Genomic DNA, 13,470 nt, shown 5'->3' on the forward strand with positions numbered 1-13,470 from the left:
TTTAGTTTTGCAACCTTAATGCCTCAGACTTATTTTGGGACATGAGAAAAAGTAAATCGGCAAGTCTACTTTACATCGTCTTAACTGAGGTCTGTGAAAATTATGCATGTAACGTTTATTTTCATTAATGAATAGTAGTGGTAAAGATATGGGTAAGAATACTCTGAAAACGTAAACTGTGTCCTCCTGACTTCTGTGACTTAGTTAACTTCACAATGGATATATTCTCCTTCCTCCATTAATTCAGCATAAAGTATACAAGTTAGCCCAAAGTAATTTCCTTGGGCTGTTAGATGAAATATTTAAGGCTGTTGCAGAGGATTACATTTCCACAAATGGAAGGGAAGTTGAGTGATTAAATTGTGTTAATTGAGATGATTAAAAATCCCAAATCGAGGCAGCAGATGTGTAATTTCATGGCTGGAATATAGCACCAGCCACCATTTTCCCAGACTTACTACAGCTGCTCCAACCCTGAAACTGATTGGTGGGGAGGGTTGCCCTTCCTATGTTCCTACCCATTGCCACTGATCGGTAGAGTAGGATAGGACTGCCCAAAAGGCAGCCCTCAACCAGTCAGCAGTGGAGGGGAGTGGTTGACATCTTGGCTGCATCACTTCATGCCAGTGGTGTGTCCTGTCCTGTCTCCCGCTTTCCCCCTTCTCCCACCAGTGGGTTGCAGCAGGTGCTGGCTATCGGTGGTGAGCTGGCATTTTTATTTTTAAAAAGGTTTTATTTTCTGGGGATTCTGCACAGAATTGTGGAAACTGCTGGTTTTTTGTGGTTGCTGCGAAAACTGCCATTTTTTTTGCAGTTTGAGTAGGTCCCTAACCATAATGTTCTTCCTCACTGTTTCCAGGCACCTTTGTTGGCCTTGTCGGGAAGGTCAAAGTTCTATTAATAATGGTCATTTATATCTCTTAGAATCTGTTTCTTTAAATTCTTGGTTCGTGGCATTAATCAGTAATAGAATCGCTCAATAGATAACATATTTCCCATAAAAAGTTTCAAGTGTATGATTAAGTTGGAAATACTGTTTTTACAATAAATATATTGGGTTTAACCTTCATACTTCTTATAAAAATGTAAATTTTACGTTTTAATATATACATGAGCTGAAAATGTAGTACGTCCAGGGTGTTCAGTGCTTGGCCCATGAAGCTGTTTCGCATGGTCTGCCAAGCCTTCCAGAGGCTCAGAAATTTAGGAGCAGGGGAGTGGTGGCAGTGCTAATTGCTGCTCGACTGCTGGCAGATTTCTGGACCTGTGTCCCCCGGCCAGGCGGATAGTGTGTGACCCTGAACACTAAATGGTATGCACAGGGCTGGGGCAGGTGCTGACCCCATGAGGGATTGGCCTGTGGGTTGCCCACATGCCACTCATCTGGCCCTTGGAGCTAAAAGTTTGAGCATCAGTGCGCTACACTGCTGATCAATGAAGTGTGACTACCAAACATAAATTGTAGTTAACAGTGACAACCTAATCCTTTATCTTTTATTTACAAAAGTATCTATTTTTGTATTAATGGAGCTGCTTGTATGAGCAAGGGTTACAGGATCCTTTCTCCTCCCCCCCCCCGGTTGGTTTTTTTTGTGGGGGGGGTGGTTTTGTTTTGTTTTTTCCCCTTCAAGAAATACTGAGGGGATTACCCTGAACTTCAGGCCTAGTTTGAAAATATTTTGGTGATACTGGAAATGTATTAAGGTATCTTTGAAATAATAGTAACATAATATATTCATATACATTGCCTTTTCTCTTTTAAGGTTTTTGGATTCAAAACATAAAAACCATTACAAGATATACAATCTGTAAGTATGTTCTTATGTCTACACCTTTCAAATGCCCTGTTCTAAAAATAGCTTATAAGTGAAAGTGGTTTCTATACAGAGACAGTTTGAGATATTGTTTTACAGATTTCTTGAAACAATTTGTTCAAGAAAAACGATTGAGAGCACTGTTAGTTCATTTAGTAAATTGTAATGATGAGGTTAAATGGAATGCTGGCATAGATTCATGTTACTTGATCTACTTTAAATGACTTGGCATGCATCCCATCCTAGAGCTTGTAACCATGTGGTGAAATGAAAAAGTAATTCACAGCAGGGCTTCTGTGATATATTAATGATGTCTTATAGAGAAATTGAAAAATATGTATTTTCTTATTACTTATTGCTTCTCCATAGTGCTGTATCATTGCCTAGGTTCTCCTGTTTGCATCTGTATCTATCCTTTGTTATTCCTGTGTACTATTTTGAATAAGTTATTGCAGCAGACAGAGGTGAGTTGTCTTAATTTTTACAAGTAAATATTTTCTTTTTTGAATGATGTAGTTTGTGTATTACTTAACTATTTATATTAAAACACTTCGTGGGATTTTATCAATTTCTTTTTTGATCCTCACTTCCCTTTTGTTTGAAACTTCTTTTAAAATCTGATAATGGGTTTGTTCCTTCATTTTTTAAATGTAAAGATAATGTATGTTACAGTAGTGGTGGTTGAAATTGGAGTATGTGCTTTTAAAAGGGCGGGGATAGGAAATAGAGGGAGAAATAGAATTTGAGAAGGGTAATCCTTGTGATTTATCGATCTCTGAGTTTTCCAAAATACTACTTTTTCCTTAATTCTGTTTTATTTTCTATTTTTATTAATTGAATATATCAGTGTAATGTTCAAGTCCCAATAATTGTCACACTGAGAACAATAAATTATTAAAAGCTTAAATGTACTTATAATATAATAAAAGAAAATGTTTGTCTCGTTAATATCTAGTTTAACATATTAGAAATACATAACATGCGAAACTTAATGAGGAATGGAATGTCTTTTTAAACAATATAGTAGGGTTGCCTTTCAAAAAGGTGCAGGTAGGAATGGACTTAATGATTTTATTGGAAATTTTTGAATGTGTTCCAGTTATTGGATTTTTTTTTACTAGTGGGCTGTCTAGAAGGCCATCTAGTCTGAATATAATTTACCACTTAAAGACATGCTAGCACTATTTACAGCCTAAAAGGGGCAGTGTTTCTAAAATCCCTTGATACAGTGTACTCTATGTAAGCGTGTAACCTTGGGACTTGAAACGGCTGTGCACTTATCTGAGTACACAGTGCTCTCTGTGCTCTGGGATTAACAGTCCTGACATTGACTAGTTCCTGCCACTTTCGGATCTTCTAACAGTTTCAGGGACATTATTAGAAGCCTTTGAAAATCAGGGGAAATGGTTGTGAAACCAGTATGCTCCTGTCATTTGCAGGGCTTCCAGTAGCTGCCTTTTCTCCACCATTTCTGTATGCTTAACTAGCATCCAATTACCTTACAGGGTAGATAGTTAAGCTGAAAAATACTGTGTACTGAAATAGTTCTTGCACGTGGAAATATGTAGATAAAGGTGTTTTGTCATAAATATAAGCAGTAGGCAACCAATACTGGCATTTTGTTGAATTTTAATTATTTACTTACCCGGTGTACATATAAGGGGAGTATGCTAATTTTATATAGCCATTTCAGGAGCTAAATTCATGAGAATTTTTATTAGCTTACTTGGGAGATAAATTGATATTTTGAGATGTCTGTCAAGTGGCAATCTTGTGGTCTTATGTGGTCTCTTCTCTGAAAGGTAGAAGCCTGTAATATTCATTTGGGTTTTTTTCTGGGGTTTTTTTTAAAATCAAAGCCAAGTAGATTGTTTTGAGTTGATGATTTGCAGATTACGTTTTAAATTAAATTGCTTTGATTCTCTTAACGTCCTTATTAAATAGGTCTTGCACTAGAATGGTCAGGATCAACCCGAAGACTATTTTGTCCTCCTAAAGCATGCCTGCCACCCATGAAATATTATTTGATCCTATTTATAAGCACCAGTTTGGTTTTTGGAAGAATGCAAAATAGTATAAATATAACTTCATTTCTTCCTGCTTCTTAGGGCTGAGTTCAACTGTCAGTTTCAGTGAAGTGTGGCTTTGATATCATTCACAAGATCAGGCAGTGCTGAACTGCTTAATATCGAGCTTGTCATTTGAAATGGGCTCAGATGGTGACAGGAAAAACAGTGAAGCAAAAACATTAGATCAGTTTGTATTTTAGCTTATGACCAAAACTAAGAATTAGTTGCGAGTTTTAGAAGAGGTGAAGGGTGCAGTGCTTTAACAATTGATAAAATGATTTTTTTTAAAGAAATTTTGGTTTAAAAATGAAGAGCTGTAATAAGAAAAGTGGTTTTGATATATTTTTATTGTCAATATGCTCTTTTAAATGTTTTCTAATGTTACCCATTTATGAAACAAATTTTTCAGACGTGTAGAAGATTTTAGTTGGGTTGTCTTTTTGCTGGTGCATACTTGAAGCTCAGTTTTCAGTCTTCTTCACCTCAATGCAAAAAACCCCTACTGTGCTCTAAAAAGATCAATTTTACTTTCTGTTCTTGTTTAACTTTAGACTATATTCAGGTGACTTAGTGGTTTTCCTAAAACACTACATTCATTTGTTGGCTGGAGTTTCACTGTGAGAAACTGTGCTTAAAATATTTTTTCCAAAACCATGTATTGAATGAAAATAGTCAGACATGGTTCTTTGGGTAAATCTGATACATTTTATTAGACCAACTTAGATAGTTGGAAAAATTCTTCTTAGCAAGCTTTCAGTTTTAAATACTCTTCATCAGGTGGGGAAGCATCTGCAGTTTCATAGATTTCATAGACATTAGGGCTGGAAGGGACCTTGGAAGATCGAATCCAACCCCCCGCCCAAAGGGCAGGAAGTCAGCTGGGGTCATAGGATCCCAGCAAGATAAGCATCCTATTTGCTCTTGAAGGTGTTCAGTGTAGGTGCTTGAAGCACCTCTGGCAGGCTGTTCCAGACCTTGGGTGTTCGGACAGTAAAGAAATTCTTCCTTACATCCAGCCTGAAATGGTCTTGCAGTAGTTTATAACTGTTTGACCTCATCAGCCTTTGGGGTGCTCTGGTGAACAAACGTTCCACCAGATACTGGTGGTCACCCCTGATAAACTTGGTGGGTGCTCTTCTGGATCAGACTTACCCAAAGAACCTTGTCTGCCTGTGCCCTTAGACTGACCTGGCTACAACGTACGCCCTTGAATGAAAACAGAATTTTAAAATAGAATGCTACTACATCTATGATAAACAATCTGTAAATGTCCTTATGGTCCAGCATTTGGCCCTTGTGGGAATAGAGAATAGTGTGGGGCCCCACAAACAAAACCAGTAGTGAACAACCCTATGATGCTGGGCCTCAAGACTCTTGAGTTGTTAAGAGAGTTCATTTCATTTAAAAAAAAGAAGCAGAAGTCCTGTTGGGAAAAAGCAGTGCTGTAAGACAGTGTAGTATCATTAGCATGTGGTTTTTTTTAAATTTCTGAGTACGTGACTTTGTAACCGTATTCTTTTAATTTTTTGTATGACACCTATAACAGTGTGCACACCAGACATCTGCATCAATTTTATGAAAACTGATTATTGATTTAGTTGAACTAATGCTGAAACTGGACAGATACAACCTTATTATAGTTTGTAGTAATTGAACTTCCAGTTTCCTAGTAAATATTAATAAATGTGATTGTTTCCTCTTTGTCAACTCCCTTTTTCCTGTTCGCTGCTGTTACTTGTATTGTGCATATTCACCATTTAGCTTCATTTTCACATTTTGCCCCTTTTTAACCTGTTTCTATTTTTATCTTCTGTTTATAGCTCCCCAAAAACAGTGTTTTCCCATTTTGTTCCCAGTCTGGTCTTTGTTTCTCATCCTCTTCAGTCTGTAATTGCTCAAAGGAGAAGCTTTGCAAGGAGCTTTTTAGTTATTCATTAATGTGACCCCTTCTGCTTCTGTGTACACATTCTTTACAAGGGGATTAGTTGCCTCTGGTGTGCTACCACCTGCTGGAAATAGGTTGTTGTCATCTTTTTAGCCTTCATTTCTGTGAGCTAAATTATTGGGAATAGAACTGAGAAGGTGCCAGTTTGGCAGCAAGTTCAGTTGTGGCAGTTTAAAATTTTGGGTACCTCTTAAAAATTGAGAACAGTAAAACGGGCAGGATTTTTGATGGCAGGGAGGGTTACATAAACACAGTGGTTGCTGGCATTAGTAAAAAGGATATGGGGTTTTAGGCAGGGGTTCAGCTACTACCTTAAATAGTATTAAAATACATTCTAATTGCATTTTTAAAACAAATGCTTCTGAAGTGCTAAATGAAAAAAGTATGCAAATTTTATGTAAAATGTGCATCAGCCATGGTTTCTAGTATAGGTATGCATGTGGGTCCTGCATGTGTTGTCAGAATATTGTAACTAGGAGTGTTTGGGGCTGTGCATCTGTCCTTTGTGGCATTCTGCTCCCATTACAACACACAGCCACAACTGTTCTACGTTTTAACCTATCACCAGTTCCCCTGACACTTAACCTACCAACCCATTATTTTCTTGAGCATTTCAAATCTGTTTTTCACCATTTTTGATTGCCATGAGTCTGATGCTCTTAAAACTGCACAAGGTATTTCATATCTGTTGTTTCACTTCATGAGAGACATAAGTTGTCAGAGACTTGTGGTGCTGTGAAATTCTTTTAAGGGTACCATACTGTATTAACACCATTTGATGTACAGAGACACCTTCACGCGATTCTCCAGATAAACTCTAGAGATTTTTGCATAGGAATCCATAGCATCAGAAATATTTCTGACCTTCCTGTTGTCTTTCTGAGTTCTTTAGAACAGAATTGCTCTGTTTTTCTGTAGTAAAAAATAAGTGGAATTAACAATACTCCATTTCAAAAAGTAAATTTAGAAAGTTACTGAATGCTTTAAATCTAAAAAGTTGAGAACCATTGCCATGGACTTACCATGACAACCTCATTCCAGCATACAGATAAAATCGATGCCTCATCTGCTTGGGAAACAGCTGTATTCTTAACAGATTCTTTGTGCTAGATTTTGTTTGAAGTTTCACAAGTCCAGGGATGCTTTGCTCAAATTACATGCTTGTGAGTCCACGAGAGTCACTTTTGACCTAGAAGAAATTATTACTAATATCCAGAGAGTAGCCAAAAGAATGATCTCTGGCCACGTCTCCCTCAAGCGGATGTCATATGCTGGAATCCAAAGAAGGGAAAGCATTGAAGAAGGCATTAGCAGCCATGATAGATATGATGCCAGTGACTTTGAAACTAAAATTTGGCACAGACAGAGCTGTGTGGAGTATGAACCTGGTCATTAACATCAGTCACTCAAGTAGGATTCTAAATACCATTTCTCCAAAGAGCCAACCTCTGAAACCTGGCTCCAGGTCTGATCTACTGATATCATGTATAGGGGAGAGGACTTGGTACTTATTGCCACCAGTGGAGGTGCCTGAGCTTGTCTAGAGTCTTTAAACTGAATCCAATGCCTATCATTAGTAAAGTATACTAGTAGTACATTTATTGAGCTACATATTTTCATTGATAACAGGTAGAGACTCTCTCTTCTACTTTCAGTAAATGACTGAAGGGAATTCTGGGCCCCTTCTCAAGCAAAACCTCACTTGTCCAATGTTCTTGCAGTACAACACCTTTTCTGTTTGGGGGATTGTTGTGTCCTGGAGCAGATTCCCACCTTCACATTTTGAGTAGGGGATTCACCACATCACCAGCAGCATTATTAGGTCATTCTTTACACAGCCAGATGTCCCTACATTTTCAGTTGCTTCTGACAGCTCATGGTAGCCACATGAGGACTCGCCTTCAGGGCTTCTCACAGGCCGGATCCAGTCCAGGGTGTGGGGGCAGCCACCATGGTGACGACAGTAGCAGGCCCACCAGTAGGAAGGGGTCTAGTGGTGAGGAGCCAAGCTCACTACCGATAGTCATGGCTAGTGGAACCAAAGAGCCCTGAATTCCACAGAAGGCCTCACCCTCACAACGTCCAGTGACCCTCCAGGAGCCTGGCTAGCCAGATAGTGGTTCTGCAGTCTGAATTCAGCCCACAAGCTGTCTGTTTGGTGTGTCCGTGTCCCCCCGCCCCGGTCTACAGCTAAATGAGTGGAAGAGAAGCACCAGGTATCTCTGAAGGGCCTTGAACATTTATAAGCATGCTCAAGCTGAGTCTGACAGCAGAAGTACAAAAGGGAATCCAGGTTCACAAAAGTATCTCAAAAGAATAGGACTGAAAAAATGGACCTTTGTCTCAGCCCAGCTCCATATTGTAAAGTAGCATGCCCTGTTTGTAAAATACAACATCCTGGCCAGGAAAAAAGCCCTTATTGTCCAGATTTTCACGCTAAAGATCAGTAGAAACCAGGTGATAGCCATGAACGTATCCGACAAAACCACGAGGCTGTGGCTGTTAGAATAAGAAGTCCACATTGTTGTTAGTATCAAGCATTTCAGAAAAGGGGCAAGCTGCTATAGAGATCTGGTCTTTGAAGGGTATGGAGCTTTGTAATAGGGAAGAAGAAGTGCTCTAGACTTCAGGGCCATGCTGCAGTTTTCAGGAGTTTGTGTTGTGTCTTGTTATATTCAAAATCATACCAGCCTCAAAAAAGACATTTTTCATGGCTTTAGTGTAAGGAGCCTGAATACCCTCAGAAGAAAAGGCCAGCACCATCCCCATGACAGCAGATTTGATGGGAGAATTGGAAGTCCCTTTACAACAAATGTAAAACCTACCAATATTTTCAGAATCTGCTTGGGACGTTTCCAGCAGGCTTGATCATGATCACAGCAGACAAATGAGTCGTGCATATCCTCTCCACAGCTACCCTTTTTCTTTCTCCTCCTTCCCACACGCCTGTACCTCTTAAGGACTCTTCTTAAAGATTTCTTAAAAGAGTTGGCCTTGTTGCTTTGTGTAGGAACTACAGTACAGGAGGATTATGAGGAAGAGGCTTATTCTTTAGAATATAAAATTATCAATTATCCTTTAGAAGGAAAGCAGATTGAAAGACTAAACAAGTACATAACATTTCTGTTCATTCAGGGTGATATTTGCCTGTGTCATGGACTTGAGTTTGATTTGTGACTCTTGACTTACAGAATGCATACTTCTGTATATCCACCCCGTGGTTTGCAGTAAACCCAAGTGCTTTATACTGAAGCACTCTCTATGTAAGGAGAACAGGTACACTGATGCATCAGTCCATATCATACTGAGACTGATAAAAGGGCAATCGACACTATAGGCAATCAGCTTTTTTTGGCTGATGTGGCCAGTAATGTCACCAATAAATGTTGCATGTATGGGGGCAGCTGAAACATGCACGCAGCCATTAGTGCAGCCTGGCAGCTTGGAGAGCACCGTCTGGCTGGTAAGTTTGTTGGGGAAGAAGGGGTATGAGAGGGTGCAGATTGATTGAAGCCCCCATGGTGAAGGAGGGAATGGGGCAGGGGCAGGCACTGCCCTGCTGGGGTAGGCTGCAGGATGAAGCTGTGAGCAAGTTGTCTGGGGTGGGGGGGAGGCTCCTGCTGCTGCACGCACCCCCAAGGGAAGCATGGGGGGCATGTGTCCCCCAGATCTGCATGCAGGGCAAGGGTGGGCTGTGTGCTTACAGCCAGGACTTCACTGGCCTCTTGGGAGGGGGAGGTGGGGGGGGGGGGGTCAGGAATGCGCTAGGGCCAGGTGGCGGTGATCCTGGGAGGGGAGCTATGAGGTAGATACAGTGTAGCATTGCCACCAAGCGCAGCCCCAGCCCAGTCCCCAAGCCAGGAAGAGCCCGGCACTATTTGCTGCCCCAGCCTTCCATGGCAGCCCGCTTCCGCTCCAGGTGCAGATCCAGAGGGCCCCTTCGCTTCTGCCTGGAGTGCACACAGCAGCAGGAGCCCCTGCCCTGGGACCCCCAGACGAGTTTCTCACGGCTCTGTCCCCTGCCCTGCCCTGGCTAGGCAGCGCCAGCCCCTACCCCACTCCCTCCCTCACTGTGAGGCCTTGATCTACGCCCCCCCTTCCCTTTCCCCCCAGACTTACCAGCCGGCCATTTCTCTCCAGTCTGCCAGGCTTGCATATCTGCATTTGGATCAGTATTGGCTGATATGGCTCATTATTAGTCAGCCATTGGTATTGACCCAAAAAATCTTTATTAGTACACCCCTAGTAAGGAGAGAAGTTGCACTGGATTTGCTATATCACCACAGCCCTACAGCTCCGACTGTCTCGCTGCTTAGTTTTGGCTGTTCTGTCTTTCGCAATGGCAGGTCATCTCACTGAAAAAAAATGCAGGGGACAAACTTGTTTGTTCATTTGGTTTTTTATTGTGTTCCTTTGAGGTGTAAAACTGTGGTTTATCTCACCCACAGGACATCAGTACAGCTCAGGAAATATCCTTTACATGCTTTAGAAATTGCTAATTTTAGAAATTGGCAAATGTAGAACCTGAAGTAACCCACTGACCTTCATTGAAATCATGCATTGGACTTAACTGCCATAGCAGATGTGAAGTGTGAGAGAGTAGTACTGCAGTTGATATTTAGTTGTTCATCCCTTTATCAAGAGGGTACTGCTTGTCAGTTACCTACAGGGGGATCTGCACTGATACACAATTGAAAACGTTTACTTATGTTCTAGTAACGGTTCCGCAGATGTTGTCAGTGTGGATCCCGTGATCTTGCCTTCATTCTAGTTCATTAATGTGTTCTGAACAGAGAATCATGATCACTCCACTTTTTTGGCCTTGGCACTGGAGTATGAGGAAACATAGTGTGTGTGAATAGCTCCGGTGAATGCTGCTTTTAAAAAGAACAATGAAAAATACCTTCTGATGTTGCATGAGACCTAGCAGTGGTATTAACACTGAATACCACTTGAAGAGTGGTAGTTACTGTGGGGTAAGCAACTGTTTCTCAGCTAGAAAATGTTATACAGCAATATATTCTAAATTTTATATGTAAAATCTAGCTGAGGTATTAAACTGTTCAGGTGATAGATGTGTGGTTTCTTTTGACTTATTGTCTTTCAAGGTGGCACAGACCCCATTAATGTGCATAAGATAAATATTTGTGTTGAATTCTAATACAATCCAACATTTCTTTTTAGATGTGCAGAAAGACATTATGACACCGCCAAATTTAATTGCAGAGGTAAGTTTGCACTGTCTGGTTTATTAATGTTAGATTTCTTTTCTAGAGTTACCTCTTTCTGAACTAATGAATAATGTTAAACTTAGGCTATTTGGGAGGGAGAAGAGTAATAACTAGAAATTCTACAGGGGGACATTTGTAGCAGTATTTGACAGTTTCTAAAAAGTGTAGTCTTCAGCAATTAACTGTTATGAGCTCAAGACAATTATTGCTAGAATTTCAGCTTGGAAGCTGGAGTATGTCTATGGGAACAGACAATGCTAAGTTGCCTTCTAGAATCTCAGCTTTTGTTAAATATGTAAGCCTTTGTGGTATTACAATTCCAAAAAAGTCCTATAGAACATTAACAGAGTATAATTCATTTAATTGCTCTCTTTTTGTGTAATAGAGAAAACAAACAATGGCTTTGAGGTTTGAACTGTTCCATTTGCCTAAATGGGAGCTAATACATCTACCAGATGTTGTCATTAAGGCCCCATGACTGACATGTATGCCCGATTGCAAAAACTGTGCATCCTTCTGTGCCAGATGTGTATGGCAGGATGTGTGATTTTTTTCTTTTTTGGGTGGGTTGGCCATAAAATCCCTCTGATCCCAGTCATATGACTGCAAGTATAGAGCCTGGCACCGGGACCCATCTAGTCCTGGTCCTATTGGCGGCTTGTAGCCTGGCATCAGGAAATGAGTATCTCCATGCCAGGCTGTATGCATGTGTGCTCTGTTTAGGTTCTGAGGCACCATGAGTTTGTCTTTGGAGAGCATCTCCACTTTCTTAAGCTCATGCTGCCTCAGGGCCTTATAGACTTGCATTGCTTTGGGACCCTAAAAAAGCAGGTGGGTTGTATGCCTGCTTTTTTTCAGTTCTCACAGTGCTTTACATCTGACATTGGGTAGCCTCTCTCCATTCTCAGGCACATGCTGTCCTGAGACAGTAAAAGAAAAGCAGGCACCTGAGGCTTCCTGATGTCAGTCTCAAAGCACCCCAGTTTGGCTCTTCAGACCCAGACTTCTGGGCTGGGCTAGGCTTAGATGCTTGTGCTCTTACTAGGTGTCTGCATGACGTGTTCAAAGTTAAGTGCCATATTAATATGTAATAATTTTGTGGTTGGTTTGGCAGTTTATCGCGTCTTAAATATTTGTGTGTGTGGCATGTTGCCATTTACTGTGTGATTAACATGTTTTTCATATGTTAATCATATGAAAAAATTAATGTCTGCCAGGGATCTAAATGTCTATATACATGCATTTCAGCGATCTAGGCACCTAAGAAAAAAAGACTAAAGCTTGACACCAGTATTTCTGAGGGTGGGAGAAGGAGATGCAAAAGTGAAAATGATTAGGCCTTTGACTGCAAATGATCAGAGAAGCATGGTTGCTTCCATTCTTATTTTCTGTTATGAAGAGTTCAATTTTCAGAAATCTAAGAAGTACTGATTTATTCAGATCTCTTCACTGCACATTAGATATTAATGCTTATGTCTCATCCCATTCACTCTGCCTGGCAAGGCCCTTACCAGTTACCTTAAGCTGAAGCAACTTGAAGACAAAGCAGAGTGGCACCTTCTATATTCACTAATCGAGAGAGGCATAAGATTTCATAAACATCATGCTTAATCAGTTATGAGACCATTTAGTTTTTCTGTTTGCCTGCCTTTTATCATTATAAAGCAGTGTTCTGCATTTGATGTATGAGTCTAACTCAAGGCTTCTCATTTCCTTTGCCCATCCCTGACAGAAAAGAAAACTGTAGTAAAGATCTTCAAAAAATAACTTAGAGTGCCAAGCAAGGGGGTATTTTGATGTCTTGATTTTTCAGAGCACAGATGTTAATCCAGGTCCTGAGTATTTCCCTCAATCCTAAAACATGGGATGGCAGGTCAAATCCAGCAGACTGAGCCATTTTATCTGACCTGCAGAGCTGGGTGACTTTTGCAGTACCTTGGCCAGCAGGAGAGTTTGGCCACAGCAGTGGAGTGAAGCAGCAGCACTGTGGAGAAGGGGTCCAGTGACCAAGGTGTGGGCTAAGTTGGAGTTGGCCCATACTTAAGGTTAAACAGCTGTATACTGTAAAAATATTGCTAACCCCCTAAAACTACTGTATAAAAGCTGTGCTTTACAAGGCATTTGTCCTCTTTGGACAGTGGGCTTTTGCCTACAGTTTGTGTAAGTCTCTAGGCAAAAAGCTAGGTTTATATGGGGATCTAGTTATATCTTCAGTCTTTGTATGCTGTAGCTTTTCTCAGTTTGTTTCCATGCAGGGGTTTCCCCAGAATTTTTAACAGGTGGTGGAGGGGAGCCTGGACCTTTCTTTATTTCATGGTCTGGCTCTGAGACCATGTAAAGCTTCAGACTGTCCTGCTAGATAAATATAGCATCCCCCTCTTCCCCAATCCATGGTTGTATCTTCAGAGGAT

The 13,470-nt window shown here is 40.6% G+C and overlaps 1 protein-coding gene across 1 annotated transcript in view; it reads left to right on the forward strand.

Annotated features, from left to right (window-relative positions):
- PTEN (phosphatase and tensin homolog) overlaps positions 1 to 13,470 on the forward strand; it is a 65,233-nt gene that overhangs the window by 28,653 nt on the left and 23,110 nt on the right. Inside the window, exons 3-4 of the mRNA XM_090056528.1 lie at positions 1,764 to 1,808; positions 11,013 to 11,056. Of these exons, the coding sequence (XP_089912654.1) occupies positions 1,764 to 1,808; positions 11,013 to 11,056 (89 nt within the window). The remainder of the gene's footprint in view (positions 1 to 1,763; positions 1,809 to 11,012; positions 11,057 to 13,470) is intronic.

Source organism: Crocodylus siamensis, chromosome 7 (genome assembly GCF_052110815.1).
Source record: "Crocodylus siamensis isolate JL-2025a chromosome 7, ASM5211081v1, whole genome shotgun sequence".
Classification (NCBI taxonomy): Eukaryota; Metazoa; Chordata; order Crocodylia; family Crocodylidae; genus Crocodylus; species Crocodylus siamensis.